The sequence below is a fragment of the Panthera onca genome, chromosome B1 (assembly GCF_046562875.1).
Source record: "Panthera onca isolate mPanOnc1 chromosome B1, mPanOnc1 haplotype 2, whole genome shotgun sequence".
Taxonomy (NCBI): domain Eukaryota; kingdom Metazoa; phylum Chordata; class Mammalia; order Carnivora; family Felidae; genus Panthera; species Panthera onca.
In genome coordinates, this window is record NC_138342.1 from 127,976,827 (window position 1) to 127,993,596 (window position 16,770).

Here is a 16,770-nt window from a genome sequence, read left to right on the forward strand (position 1 = left end):
CACTGTCCTATAGATCATCTGTTCTTGGTGCTGGTTTGTTCCAGGAAGAGAGACAGCTGCAACACTATATCCCTGTTCAACCTGAGGACCATCTGACTTTAATTGTAACACACAGCTTGATGTGGCTCTGGCTATGAGAAGCCAAAGTATCGTCTGTAATAATCTGGAAAAGCAGAAACCTGCCAACAGAGGGCTGAAAACAGGGACTTGTGCTGTCTGGCTGCCTGACGGGCTGCAGGAAATATGATTAATGAGTAAGGTATAATGATATCAGGAACCCGATTAGCACCACAAAAAGGTCACAGATCAAAGTAGTATGCATTTCATGAGCTACAATCATTGCATAAAATCTGTGGACTTGAAGAGGCAACCAAAAAGAGGAGGAGGATAAAATCCTTACTTGATAACATGCTAACAGATACATAAAATACCATACTAATAATTTAATCACTTGTAGAAAGTGAAGAGGAAATTATAAAATGAATCAATACAGACTGCACTTTAGGAGAGCTTTGCTCATCACAGGTGTATAATAAATATTTCTGAAAGAATGAATGAGTTATTGAATTCTTTCATAAAGATACATGTAAGTAAAATCAAGTATCTTTCCTAGTTACAAATGTAAAAGATGAGAGATTTGATATTTGACTCTATGTTTGCATTTAATTTGCAATGAAATTTTTATACAGTTCTTTTAAGAATGAAAGCTCATTCAGAGCCTGAACTATGAGGACATTGTATAACTCACAGAGGAATCACTGGCACAAATGCTTAATAAAGTTAATTCTAAGTTATAATAAACATGCAGTTGTAAAATACTATTTTGTATGTAATTTCATACAAAATGGCAGGCAAAACCTAAATCTTATTGAAAACAATTTGTTAACCTTCTTTTCCATGGTGCCCTTGGGAAGCCCATCCCGAAATATCTGGCTCTTCTGAGGTAAAGGTTGTGAGAGCAGAGATAGGAAGTACTATGAAGAGAGGGGCTTGCCCAATTTACACAATTAAATTCTCTTAATTGTCAAAATAATGTTGAAAAGCTTTTAATATAACTTATTCAAATGTTTTTTTCCTTCGGACCAGATTTAAGTAAACACTCTAACAAACCTCTTCATACTCTTAATAGTACTAAATATGGTAATAATTAATCGAGATTTGGCTCCCTTGAGACTTAAAATTTTAAATCATATTTAAGAAAGTGTTTCAATAATAAAATGATCTGAACATGATTTAAGTTTTTTTCTTTAAAATATATTCCTGAAGAATGAGAATGATTATTTATACCTTTCAAATGTTATATAAATGTTATTTCCTATCTACCTAATAGTGAAACATTTTTTTTAAATGGTGATTCAAAAGAAAAATTAAAAAATGAAAAGACAGAGGCACCTGGGTGGCTTAGTTAAGTTTCCGAATCTGGATTTCAGCTCAGGTGATGATCTCATGGTTTGCAGAATCAAGTCCTGCATCAGGCTCTGTGATGAGTGTGTACCCTACTTGGGATTCTCTCTCTTTCTCTTTCTTTCTCTTTCTCTCTCAAAACAAATAAATGAACATGTTTTTAAAAATGAAAAGACAAGACTAGGAGAAAACTATTCACAAAACATATGTCGGATAAAGAACTTTCACAAAGAATATGTAAAGATTGCTTACATTACATAATGAGAAAAACAACCCAACTTAAAAATAGGCAAAAGATACGAATAGTTCCAAAGAACACTTCAGGGGGTGCCTGGGTGGCTCAGTTGGTTAAGCAGCGAACTCTTAATTTCAGCTCAGGTCAAGATCTCCTTGTTTGTGGATTCAAGCCCTGCATTGGGCTCTGTGCTCACAGTGAGGAGAAGCCTACTTCAGATCCTCTGTCTCCCTCTCTCTGCACCTTCCCCGCTTGCACATGTGCGCGCTCCCTCTTTCTCTCTCAAAAATAAATATTAAAAACAATTTTTTTAAAAAAACAAACACAGATGACTACAAAATAAGCCTGTGAAAAGGCAGTCAACATAATTAGTCATTTGGAAATGCAAATTAAAATTATAACGAAATACCTACTAGAGCAGCTAAAATAAATACTACTGACAATACCAAGTCTTAGCAACTTATCATGTGACCCAACAAGGAAACTCCTAGGTATCTATCCCAGAGAAATGAAACCAGATGTTCACCCTAAGACATATGCAAATACTCATAATAGCCTCAAACTGGAAAAACCCAAATGTCCATACACTGGTAAATAAATAAAATGTATTATATCTATACAATAGAATATTATGCAGCAATACAATATGCCGTAATACACATGCAACATGGGTGAGTCTCAAAAATATCATGCTAAATAAAAGAAGCCAGGCACGTATTACATGATTTCATTTATATAAAATTTCTAAAAAAGTTAGAAAAAAATGTCTCTATAGAGACAAAAAGTCCCAGAGCAGAGACTGACTGCAAACAGGTACAAGTGATGTAAGTGTTCCAAAGCCGCATTGTGGTGATGGTTATACAATTGTCTAAATTTTCTAAAACTCAAAGCAATGTGCACTTTTAAAAGTAAATTTTGGGGCACCTGGGTGGTTCAATCTGTTAAATATCCAGCTCTTGATTTTGGCTCAGGTCATGATCTCATGGGTCATGTGATCCAGTCCCACATCAGGCTCTGCTGACAGCACAGAGTCTGCTTGGGATTCTCTCTCTCTCTCCCTTTTTCTCTGCCCCTCCCCTGCAGGTGCACACTCTCTCTCTCAAAAAAGAAAAAGTAAATAAATAAATAAATAAATGTTAAAAAAAATAAAGATTAATTTTATGGTATATACATTATACCTCAATAAATGTACTTCAAAAGTGCAATTACTGAAATAAAAAAAAAGAACTTGTGGTATAACTGTACCTTCTACTGACTTCCAATAGTCTCTGAGGGGTGGGAGGGAATCACACAGCCATAGACAACTGTCACATTTAAAAGTCTGACATCTCCTTCAATGTTTGCTACAACTAAGCTTTGTGTTGGGCTCTCATTTGAATTATAATCTTCCAAATTGCATGGGGTAAAAGTAAAATAAAACATGTACCTGAGGACTATGATAGAATGATGTTAGGTACTACTTTCTAAGTGCTTACTGTAAGCCAAAGAATATTACATACATAATTACAATTTTATATTCATAATTTTCAGACTACATATAAGGAAACCAAAGCTCAGAAAGATTAAACTGCCTAAAGTCCCATAATTAGCAAAGTGATTTATTCAAGATTAGAAAGTTGGTCTAACTCCAAGGACTATGTTCTTTCCATTTCCCCTGCATTACTTCCAATATACATAAAATGTGAAATTTCAGTAACAATGGGACTGCAATTAGGATCTGGAAGACAGGATTAAAATATAAATGTTGAGGGGCACCCGAGTGGCTCAGCGGTTAAGCATCTGACTCTTGGTTTTGGTTCAGGTCATGATCTCACGGTTTCGTGAGTTTTAGCCCTGCATTGGGCTCTGCGCTGGCAGCATGGAGCCTGCTTGGGATTCTCTTTCTCCCTCTCTCTGCCCCTTCCCCATTTGTACTGTCTCTGTCTCTCTCAATATAAATAAACAAAAGTTAAAAAAATATATAAATTTTAGTATAAAAGGTAAGAAATGTCACTTAGAAAACTAAAATGCAATAATTTTCCTTAAGTGTAAATTAAAGACATGATGGAATTTAGCTTTCTTTTTTTTTTTTTTTAAACTAATCTCTCTGCCCAACATAGGGCTTGAACTCACAACCCTGAGATCAAGAGTTGCTCTACCAACAAAGCCAGCAAGGTGCTCCTAGATTTCACTTTTAATATCAGTATGACAGAGATTCTACTTTTAAAAACTGAGAATAAAGGTCCCAGACTCCAAACTTTTATGAAACTTAAAGGCAAAAACGGACAGACAGAACTTTTTCATAAAATAATTTAGAACCCACGTGAGAGGATTTTAAAGAGTTCACTAGAGAGGAGCCTGAAGAAAATAATGATTACTGGGCTTTTAAGTTTTTAAATTTTTATGTTCTGAATATTACATGAAGATTTCCTTTTAAAGAAAGATAATAATATATATATTATATATATATATATATATATATATTAATTAAAGATAATAATAATATAACTTGAAAATCTTTTTTCTATTACCAAAATGTGCAGTGGCCTTCTATCCCAGAGCACAGGATTACGTTCTTTACCTAGTACAAGAAACTCATGCTTCATGAAGCATACAATTCCAGTTTTACTTATAATTTCCCTTATAATTCTGAGGCGCCTGGTCATGATTTCACGGCTCGTGGGTTCAAGCCTCACACTGGGTTCTGTGCTGACGGCTCAGAGCCTGGAGCCTGCTTTGGATTCTGTGTCTCCCTCTCTGTCTCTGCCCCTCCCCCTCTCATGCTCAGATTTATAATTCTGAATTATCATGTGCATATGAAGGTTAGTAACCTACATTTCACATAAAAGTACAAAAAAAACCACTATACTTTTCAAGTCAATAAAATTTAATAAAATATATATGGAGATTCATGAACTATTTTGTTACTTTCAGTTATCTCTATCAACTACAATTTTGTTGAGAAGAGCAAGGGTTAATGATTATACCAACACATGAAAGATACTTTGAGAAAAGGCTCATGACAGACAGAGTAGATGATTACTATCTTACCAGTCTGTTTATGCGAACAAATTCTTCTGAGGTTTTGGCCCAAGGAGGAAGTTCAACATCAGACACTACTGTCCCATCATCCATCACTCCAAGATTATAATTATTGAAGTTGACAAACATCTCAGGAAGATAATAAAATTCAGGTATCAACTCCTATATAAAAATAAAAGACATCATCATAAACTGCAGAATACTGACTAGATATTCATAAAATGGCATAGTCATTTCCTTTTGTGCAGAAGAAGAACAAAATAAACACAAGAAAGTTTTTCCTTTCTCTATCACAGATCTATCACAAAGTTACTGTTAAGGTAGACAGTTCCCATCCAACCAAATTTAAATATTAACACCTTACCGGTTGGCATGTGGTTCCTTTTAGGACAATTCTCGTAACTCAAAACTCTTAAATACCAACATTTGAGTATTATTTGAGGTTTGACAAAATAGAAACAGAGAATAACATGCTGTTACAGCTTAAAGTAAATTTTTTATGAAGTATGTGGAATTTTTGCCCAAAAGACCAAAATCTTTAAAAGTATTAAAACACAACTGCATTGGTCCCTTCATCAACCAGGATAGTATTCATTACATTTAGCTATGATTTAACAACATGTTTTGCTCACATTTTAAAACATTCAAGTTTAGTTGTAACACACTACCTTTGAGAAAAAATATTTACAAGGAGTCTAAAAAAATGATCTGCAATAAAAAACTTGGTAAAATTAAATATATGACTTTATTAAGAACACTTAAAATATACTTCATTAAGGTATTTTATAAGCAGAAAATGAAGCTAGTTAGGGTTTTTGTGTACAATAAGCCCCATGTATAACTATTTCAGAGGTCCTGTAGATCAGACTTTAAATCCAGTCTTGACATGGGTCAGTGACTCAGTGGTCTTTAGGATACCCCCTCAGGGCCAGCTATGGCAGGCCTGGCTTTCCAAACAGTTGAGTAAAATAGGGAGGTCATCAGATTTTGGACAAGGTCAGTGTGAACTCTCCAGAGTAAAGAAAAAAGATCCAGCAGGAATTAAGCTATTATCACCTCGGTCATCCATGTGAAATGTTGCTTGACTTTGAATTGTACATCCTTTGTTTACAATCACAATAATTAACTAAGCAGGGTAAAAATGAGCTTGTCCTCCAAATGCCTGACAATCACCTGATCATTAGACTTGAAAAACATTTCAATTGGGCATTTTTTTTTTTAAAAAAAGGAAGAACCCTGTTAGAAGTTAAACCATAAATGAAATGACACAGTGATCATGCAAAAATATTAAGATTCTCATCTTCAAAAATGATGCATCTTAAGTCTTAACCGACAAAAAGAGGAAAGATGTATGTGTGTTATTTTTATGTAAACAAAAAGCTATATCCAATATGTTTGATATTGCATGAGATGAGTCAGGTGCTAAAATAAACTCTTTTTTTATTTTATTTTATTTTTTTTGAGAGGGACAGAGGGAGCATGAGTTGGGGGGCGGGGCAGGCAGAGAGAGAGGGAGGCAGAGAATCCCAAGCAGGCTCTGCGTGGTCACATAGAGCCCGATGTGGGGCTCGAGCTCACAAAACTGAGATCACATCTTGACCCAAAATCAAGAGTTGGACACTTAAGCGACTGAGCCACCCAGGCGACTCTAAAATAAACTCTTAATAAATCTTACCACAATTAATCTTAAGAACTTTACAACATATCACCTTCATTTTAAAAATGAACTAAGGGTCAAAGAAGTTAAGTAAATTGCCTAAGGTTACACAGCTGACTTATGATAAATTTAGAGCTTAGATCAAGATCTGTCAAACCCTAAAGGCTATGCCCTTATTCGTCAAAATAAGCATGAGTTCTACTTAAACAGTATACATAATATATGCACATATGTATGTATTTTAGAGAAAGAGAGAGAGTGCGAACAGGGAAGAGGGGCAGAGTAGAGAGAATCTCAAGCAGGCTCCATGTTCCACACAGAGCCCAAAGCTGGGATCATGACCTGAGTCTAAATCAAGAGTTGGACACTCAACCGACTGAGCCACCTAGGCGCCCCAATACTAAACGTTTTAAATACAAGTTTTTAATATATGTTCAAAGTAATTTTTTAAAAGTAAAAAAGATTTTTCACTCTTCCATAAGAAAGTGCTTTCCTGAAAAAAATTATCATGTGTATATATACTATATATAATTTTTATGTAATAAAATTAATCAAGAAGAATTTTATAGTATGCTATAATTATCATTTACCCAAATATGAAGGTAATTCACTTTATAACTATTACTAATTTGCTAAAGCGTACATTCAATAAATTACAACTTTGAAAAATTGTACCAAAATCTTATTTTCACTCCAAATTACTTGTGCTGAAAAGAAGAATGTTACTTCTCCCAAGTCTTGTTCACAGTAAGAGGGAGGATCACACCTGTGTATTCAAAATCAAAAGCATATTTTGGCCTAATTATATACAAATTCTTTTAATTTCAATAACATCTGGCTGCCCCCATCCTTACCCCAAGGTTCTCCTGATTAGAAGATGTTGCCTTTCTTTTGCCTGTTATACTTACTCTGCTCATGTGTGATAATTTTCCTAGATTCAAAACAATGACAATGGCTGAATTTTAGATACTAGGTTTCTCCCAAGTTTTAAAATTTGGGAGAGCAGTCATTTTTATTATAAATGAAAGATATACACTGCATAGTAAAAATACATAAAAAGTATACTCTTTTTCAAGACCACATCTAGGAAGCATAAATCAAACAGGGTGATACTTCATAACAATTTTCATACAAAGAAAGTCTTCAAATCTTCCTATGTATGGCACTAAAATTCTGATGATTTTGTATATTTGTCATTTTATTCAAGTTGCTGAACAAATTGACAAAGACATACTTGCTCAAAATAGAAATGCCCTTTCTCGTTCTTTTACAAGTTCTAAATTCAATTAACAGAAATATAGTTTGTTCCCAGCTCACTGTAAACACATAAATTTATTATGAATTTAAATTATTTTGTTGCTTTAATACTAACAGCTTACCTTACATATATATTCACTTAATTTAATTAATAGAGAAAAAATGCACATAAAACAAAAATGAAATAATTTTAAAGTTTTATTTTATTTTGAAGGGGGGAGAGAAAGAGAAAGCACGTGTGAGCAAGCGTGTGTGGGAGGGGCAGAGAGAGAGAGAGAAAGAGAGAGGCAGAGAGAATGAATCTAAAGTAGGCTCCGCACTGTCAGCGAGGAGCCCAATGCAGGGCTTGAACTCACAAATAATGAGATCATGAACTGTGCCAAAATCAAGAGTTGGGCACTTCACGGACTCAGCCACCCAGGTGCCCCCCAAAATAAATTTTTAATGAAAGATATAAACAAAGCAATTTTATACTTTTGAAGTCTTTAGTGCACAATTGTAAACTTTCAGATCTATACTGTCTATTATGCTGGCAAGAAAGTAGTAAGTCATCAATTTCCATTTAATTACCATAGATTTTATTTGTGACTTCCTTCTAAGGATATCCTATAAATGTTATACAGTGGGCATTATAAAAATACTTCAAAATTAAACATTTATTAAAAATTAAGCTTAATATTTCACTTTTTAGTGAGATATGAATTAAATCTCTATTTTTTACCTCTCACCCCAAACCTCTCCAATTTCAAAAGAGTAGTCATATAGTTCCAGGACATTTGCAGGGTCTACAGCAGAAGCCTCTTGAAGACACCCTTTTTTCTGTCTTTTGTTCAAGTCTAAGCAAACAGAACCAATTATGTAAGGTGTCCAGAAGAAGCAGTTTCAAAAGTTAGTATTTTTTTTAATGTTTTATTTATTTTTGAGACAGAGAGAGAGACAGAGCATGAGCAGGGGAGGGGCAGAGAGAGAGGGAGACACAGAATTGGAAGCAGGCTCCAGGCTCTGAGCTGTCAGCACACAGCCTGACGTGGGGCTTGAACTCACGAACTGTGAGATCATGACCTGAGCCGAAGTTGGATGCTCAATCAACTGAGCCACCCAGGCACCCCTCAAAAGTTAGTATTTTTAAAGATAGAAGCTAAAGAAGAGGGAGGTTGTCCCCAAGATTAGAGAAACATATTTCTCAAAATCTATATATAATCGGCTTTTGGGAGAGGTGGGGATGAAGAGGTTAAGCTAAAACCCAGGGGATAGCAAGCGGTGATCAGGGTCATTGCCTGCTCATATAGTACCTATTTATGGATTAGAAAAAGGTAACCCTTCTAGACTAATGGAGCAAAAGGGTACTTAGTTTGGTAAGTATGCTACTGGCTGGATTTCAGCTCCTATTCCTTCCTTCAGTCAAGTGCCAGTACATACAATCTGCCCAACTGCCCAACATGGTAGGCTCATGACAGTGCACTTAGGAAAGCTAGTCCCTTGGCACCAGGGTCTTTGTAATCAGCGAGTATTTCTTAACCCAAACAGAGCTGCCTGCTTCCAAAAGACCATGAGGATACGACCAATGAATAAGATGGACAGAAGATGTGAGGGCCACTTTTCTAGGTATCACATAAGCCTGGAATAAGAGGTCCCTGCTCTACTCTCTAATGACTGTGAATGAATTTCCCACTAGCCTAATATGAAGAAGATGTGAATTCATATTGGGACATTTCTTATACACTTGAGTAGTTGGTAATTATGAATTATATATGCTCCAATCATAAAAAGATATCAATATATTCAATGATAATTCTTTTTTTCTCAGTGATAATTATTTCTAAGGAGGCAAAATGGTAGGAAGAATGCAGTACGGGAAGAAATATAATGTAAATGCTACTTTCATTAAAAGAATAAAACTTCATAATGTATAGAACTGTTGAATCATTATATTGTACACCTGAAACTAATATAACAGTGGATGTTAATTATATATGAATAAGAAAATATAAGCTAAAATATTTGAAAAATTAAAAATATTAAAGAATAAAACATTAAAGAAGTTCCTCTTATTTCATTATTTTATTAAGCCTTAGGTAGGCTTCTGAAGGGTAATAGAACACATTATCACAAAGAAGTATTCATTTACTTTTTGTTCTTTGCAGAAAACTCTGTTAAAATCTGGGATATAGAGACATGATTATCTAAATTTCTAAATAAGAGTGAAAGGATACATTTATTGGGAGGAAACTGGTTGTAGGAACAAACAGCACTCCAGAAATTCAAAAAAAGAAAATGATGCATAAATGTTGGGGTGGACAGAGAAACCTTTAGGGAAAGAGCATAATACATTGTATTTCCCTAATACAGTGTTCATCAAACGGTACTGTAATTGTCTGCTTCTATCTCCCTTTAAATTGAAGGTTCCATGAGATTGAAGACTACCTATCTTGTTCAGCATTAAACCTCCACAGCCTAGGCACAGTGTGTAACCCATATTAGGCATTCAGAAAAACTCTGTTGAATTAATGATTGAAAATGGTATTTAAAATAAATAATCAGAGAAGAAAGATGAGAATAATCCTGAGAAGGGGAATACAGAGATTGAAATGTGCCTATCATTTGTTTCCAATGATCAATGAAGAACAATTTAATTGGTTTAGAGAGGACTGTATACATGTAGTGGCAGATGAAACTGGAGATATAGGTAGGGTCAAACTGTGGAAAGCCCTGAATGCCAGGCTATGAATTTCAGCTTTTTCTTCATAAGAAAAAAATTTTCCATTAGGAAATTTTAAAAATGAACATGAATTTAAAATGATATAAATGTTTCTAAGAAATTAACAGTGAAGAGAAAGATTACAAAGAATCTACATGTAATATCAAGGACATAATCAAGTAAGCACAATTAAGTTGAGTAAAGAAGGGACCGTATACACTTAAAACATGTTACAACCTCATTAAAAGAAAATCTGCATAAGTAAATCAGTTGATAGGAGTTGAATACCCTCTTACTATAAAACAAATACACTGAACTCAACTGAGATACAAACAACACTTGACAAAAAAGTACATATAATGCCTAAAATTTACTATGGATATAGTGACATTCACGTATACGTTGCAGAATTCCATCTTAATCCTAAAAGTATCTTCCTAAGAACCATACTTCAATACCAAACATTAAATTCAAATTATCTCCTTTGACAGACGATATTTAGTAACAGAGTCAAAGATTATGTCTAATACTTCTAATGTACATTTACAAAGTGAAGTATGTTTTATATTCATCAGAACAGAACATTCTGCCCTGGATAAAAAACATATGCTCAGGAATTCTTTCTAACACCAGCGGCAAATGAGAAGCAAAAAACACAGACAGAAGACAGAGATACTTATAATTCACATTTTCTTCTGACTTGCTGACAATAATTTTAATCCCTTTCTTTTAATTAGGCAGATGGGTCATAGAGGCAGGTAACATGGTCAAAATATACTTTATCATCTCCTAAAATAAAAACTTGAAAGGTTCAACCAGAGGTTATACCACAGTTCAGGATAAGCCCATTGCTTTGATCACCAATCCTAAGGCTTTCATGGCATAATGACAAGCATTGGTTGTGACCACACATATGCTTCAGTTTTCTTTATTAGGATATGATCCCCACTGATACAGCCTCTGCAGTGAGGTTGTATGATTCTCCTAATAGACATCAATTCCGTCCATTCAACTAAACCCATCACTTCTATAATACCTGGGTAACCTAGAAAATACTGATCTATTAACCCAAAGAAACAAGAAAATCAAACTAAAAACAAAACAAAAGATGCTACTTTGGAGCTAAAGTTAAATTTTTATTCTATTCTTACTAAATTATAAAATCCTGACAACTCAAATATAAGAATAATAGCAAGGTAACATGTGCTTTGGGGACACTGACAGTAAAAAATGATGTTGAAGGCAAAATTTTGGCTTTTTATCATTGGGAACATGATATATTTTATGAAGGAAAAAAAAATCCAAATAAGCTTTATTAGTAAATAAAAGAATTAGTGAACAACATGTTATGGAAAAAATAATGAACATGTTCTGAGACATTTTAACATTCAAATATTTATTTTCTTAGCCCACAAATGAGAAAAACCTTTTTAAAAAATTGATTAGAGTTGAACTGTACCTATAAGTCATTTTAAATGGACTGTATATCAGTAAGTTTTCAAATTAATGTTTAAATTTAGTTTCTTTTTATTTGGTAGATAAAATGCTATTTTTTCCTTTAACAAAAGAAACATAATAGCAATTTTTAAAACTGGAGAAGGAAAAATAATCTATAATCCTTCTAGACAAATCTAATAAATATCATGTGGTTTTAGGTATTACAAAACTGTCATTTCAAAAGCACTTAAATAAAGAAAAATCATGGATTACAAACCAATAAATAATAGATAATCTATACCAATCTAATACAGTAGAGAAAAATAACTGCATTTGAGTCTTATCTACTCAAATTACTGGTCACATGCCCTTAAATGAATTTTTCTTCTGACCTAACCCTTATTCACGTGAATTGTCATTTTTAAAACACAGGGTTGCTATCAGGCTAACAACACAAAATTTTATATACACATAAGATATTATTATTACTATTACTATTATTGTTATTAACATGACCCATGATAAAAATCCAAAATTAGAGACTCAACTTGACTGACTTTGGAAGCAAACAGGTCATTCGCTGAATTATGCCCATTCATAAAAGCATTTAATATAATTCTAAGGGCATTTTAAAAAATTTACTTATAAAAATATGTCCACAAAAATATTTGAGACTTAATAATTCCCACTAAATATCATATTTAAAACAAATATAGTTATTTTTTATTAGCAATCACTGTAGAGCTTAACATGGCTCACTTTATGAAGACCCTGGATATTTTAGTTTTCTTCTGCTTTCAACACGTTTAACACTTCTATATTTGAACTGGACATCTTAACTGAGCCATTTGCTGTTCTAGGCCCTATCTTCAAGGAAATAGTAATTTGAGAAGAGATAATGAACATTAATAATGCAAACAACATGCAAGGTGTAACTGCCATAAATAAAATGCCCACCTTAAATCCTTTCTAGAGTAAGTTGTAAAATACATAAATATATGCATACAGCTATGAGTATGGGAGAGAACAGTTAATATCAGTGTCTATGAACATATTAATGTACAGCCCACATTTTTAATTGAATAAAAATATCATAAGATCACCAGTCAAAAAGCAAATCACAGCTGATGTGTGTACATTTTTATAATTCAGGAAGAATTTTCTAAGTGCCTTTTAAAAGTTTTTTTTTCTGCTTAGTACATAAGTAGCATAAGAAAAATATTCAGTGTTTCAAGTGATTTTTATCAAAGACCAAAATAATAGTTCATTGTAGACAAAAGAGTACAAAGTTCAGTGCTAAAAAAATTAGTGCATAGATACATCATTTAACCAACTGACACATGAAGAAGAAAAGGGTTACAGAGATGTGGTTAAATGAACAAAGCTGAAAGTTGTGCATAAGTTGTATATATAAACAAGAACGAATAGGTAGTTCCATTAGAGTGTAAATGTTTTACATTGCTAAGAGAGAGGTGAGAAAACTTTAGCTAACTCTAATGTGGATGTGAGTGTGAAAGAGAGAGACTGATGGAAAAATACAAAAGAAAGAGAGAGAGAAGGCAGGCAGTGGGGGAAGGGAGGACATACACCAGAAGTGTGCAAAGGATGTATGGAAAGGTAAGATTTTAATTTTATTTTATTTTAGCTTTAAAAAAACTCTGAATTGTTTAAAAATATGTCTGAAAACAGGAAGAATACATAATGAAAATATTTTAACTAAGAAACTAAAACCACTACATAATCAAAGTTTAAGCTTAAAAAAAAAACAAATGCATCAAGAAATACATTTCCAGTGATTGTGTTCGATTAGCTATACTTAAGCACTTTCTCATAAATGGCTCTAACACTGATGCCATCAGCATCCATGGAATGTATTGTGGTAGAAGGCATGCTGATGGGAGAGAAAAGGAACCTAACTTATCTTCAGATTACAGACTCCTGGGATTTCTGAGGCAGTAGAGGATAAGTCAAAGGTCTCATGTTTTACAATCTCACACGACACAAATAAAACTATTCTATCATCTCCATTTTGATCGCCTCCATTATTTAACAAACATATGTATACTCAAAACTTTTGAGAGCTAATTCTTAAAGCTAAAACTCATTCATGTAATATTATTGATAGTCATTTATTTAAAAATATTATTTAGCCCAGGGGTTGAAAAAATATTATTTATAATCTCTTAGAATTTAATTGCATTCTCTCTACTTAATTTTAAGTACAGAATATGCTGTATTGACCCTACTCATTTTTTAAGTTAATACAAATTTTACATTCATTACTAATAACATACAATACATTATAATATAGGCTTTTAAATTCAATATCCAAGATATGACCAGTGACAGGATGTCCAAATAGACTTCTTTTGAAAGCTATAACAGTAACAACTCAATCTGTCTTAATTGTTAAAATGTAGAAAACTGAACCATTCCTACCTCTTGGCCAGCAAATGACATTCAGCTATCAGTTCTCTTGAGGACAGAAAAGCCCTTCCTAAAATATGAAGTATTTGTAACCCCATTCTATGTGAAGTACATATCTACCTAGGTTTTGCTGTTCCCTTCTAGCCAGGATGGCCATACACTCTCCTCTTTATCCACAAATGACCTCTCAGTTTCTGCCAGGCTCTTCCACCAATTCTTTTTTAGTTGACATTTTACAATCTATTCATTCATTCAACCAGTATTTCCTGATTTCTTACTAAATGCAAGGCACTGTTCAAAATGCTGAGATCTCAAGGTAGCCAATACAAAAAGTCCCTGCCTTTATAAAGCTCTAGTGATGGAGACATAAACAAACTAATACATATGTATCACACCAAATGGTGATAAGTACTACGTAAAAAAAATAAAACAAGATAAGGGAATACAGAATGATGAGAGGTGACGTGGTATTATTTTAGAAAGGGTGTTCAGAGAAGCCCACTCTGAGGAGGTGACCTTTTTATAGAAATCTGAATAAAATGACAAAACAAGCAAAGTAAGTATCTCGGGGGAAAGTGGTTCAGGCAGATGGAACATCATATGCAGGAGTGGACTTGGCATTTCTCAAGAGGAACAACAACGAAGGCAAGTGAGGGTACAGTAGAGTAAGAGAGAACAGTCAGGCAACCCGATAACCAGAGAGGACCTCAGTGGCGAGAGTAAGAACTTGAATTTGGTTCTAAGCTAGAGGAGCAGTCATTGGAGATCTGAGCACAGGAATATGATCTGATTTATAATATAAAAGTATTATTCTTGCTGCTGTGTAGAGAAACATGGGGAACAGGTGAAGTGAGAAATTATGGCCACTTGGGCTAGGGCCTAGTGATAGATATGGTGATAACTGGTCAGATTCTGAATATATTTTGGAGGCTGAAAGAATGGGCAATAGGGTGTGAGTGAACGGGATGAATCAAAGATTCTAAGCTTCCTAAAGGCCTGAGCAAACTGGTAAATGGTGCTGGCAAAAACTGGGGGAAAGGCAAGATGTTTTCTTTGGGTGGGGAGGAGGGTAAGAGGAGAATAAAGAGTTTGATATTGGACATGTCCAGTTTAAAATACCTATGAATATATATCTAGTTCAAAAGGAGCTAGATATATACATCTAGAATTCGGGGGAGAGCCATGAGATAAGGTGCGATCACCTAGGGAAAAAGTACTCATACAGAAGAGATCTAAAACTTGAGCCCTAAGGTACTCTAATAATTTAGGGTATGACAACAAGATAATCCAGTAAAAGAGACTGAAAAAAATAAATGGTAAGAAGATAGCCAGGAAAAGGTGGCTCCTTATTCCAGACACCAGGTAAAGAAAAGGTTACTCCTCTCCCCACCTCCCAAAAAGAGGATCAATTAATTTTGTCAATAATGGTGGGAGATCAAGTACAATGAGAACTGAGTATGTGCATTTGACAGCACAGAAGCTGTTCATCAATGCCTCTGACAAAACTGATTTCAAAAGTAGTGCAGAAGAAAGCTTGATTTGAGTAGGCTCAGGAGATAATGGAAAACTGTGAGGAAGTGGACAAAAAGGAATAGACAACTCTTTTGGAGTTCATGATAAATATCACCCATTATTCTTTCTTACCCTACATGCCTATGAGACATTTCTGAAACTTAGGTTTGGATTTTCAATAGGTGATATTATCCTTGTTATTGTGGAAATATATTAACATGTCAAAACTTGAATTCAGACATTTGCTCTATAAGCCTGCTTCACTGTAATTCATAGCATCATTTATGAAGACACCTGATCTAAAGAATCCTCTTGAGGCATATGGTCAAGAGACACACAAAAAGATGCTGAACATCACCTATCATCAGGGAAATACAAACTCTTCCACAATGAGGTATGACCACACATCACACAGTGGACCACACAGTGGAATGGGTAAAATCAAAAAGTAAGAAATAACAAGTGTTGGCAAGGATATGGAGAAAAGGGGACCCCCATGCACTGTTGACGGAAACGCAAAATGGCACAGCCACTTTGAAAAACAGTATGGAGGTTCCTCAAAAGATTAAAAATAGAACAACACAATCCAGCAAGTCCACTTCTGGGCATTTATCCAAGCAAAACAAAAACACTAATCCAAAAAGATATATACAGGCCTATGTTTCCTGCAGCATTATTTACAAGAGCCAAGATACAGAAGCAACCTAAAGGGCCAAGAATAGATGAATGAATGAATGAAGAAAATGTGTGTGTGTGTGTGTGTGTGTGTGTGTGTGTGTGTGTGTGTGTGTACATAGATAGGTAGATGGAAAGAATATTACTCAACCATAAAAAAAGAATGAAATCTTACTATCTGTTACAACATGGAAGGATCTAGATGGTATTATGCTACATGAAATAGGTCAGATGGAGAAAGACAAATACCGTATCGTTTCACTTATATGTAAAATCTACAAACAAATGAACAAACAGAAAAAACGGAAATAGGCTCACAGACACAGAGGACAATCTAGTGGTTGCCAGAGGAGACAGTGGTGGGAAGCTGGGTGAAATAGGTAAAAGTGATTAAAATGAACAAACTTCCAGGGCACTTGGCTGGCTTAGTCAGTAGAGCATGAGACT

The 16,770-nt window shown here is 34.3% G+C and overlaps 1 protein-coding gene across 8 annotated transcripts in view; it reads right to left on the bottom strand.

Annotated features, from left to right (window-relative positions):
* Positions 1-16,770, bottom strand: part of LRBA (LPS responsive beige-like anchor protein) — a 779,818-nt gene that overhangs the window by 140,021 nt on the left and 623,027 nt on the right. For all 8 annotated transcript variants that reach the window (XM_060655634.3, XM_060655639.3, XM_060655638.3 and 5 more), the window contains one exon: positions 4,670-4,822. In XM_060655634.3, coding sequence (XP_060511617.2) covers positions 4,670-4,822 — 153 coding nt within the window. The remainder of the gene's footprint in view (positions 1-4,669; positions 4,823-16,770) is intronic.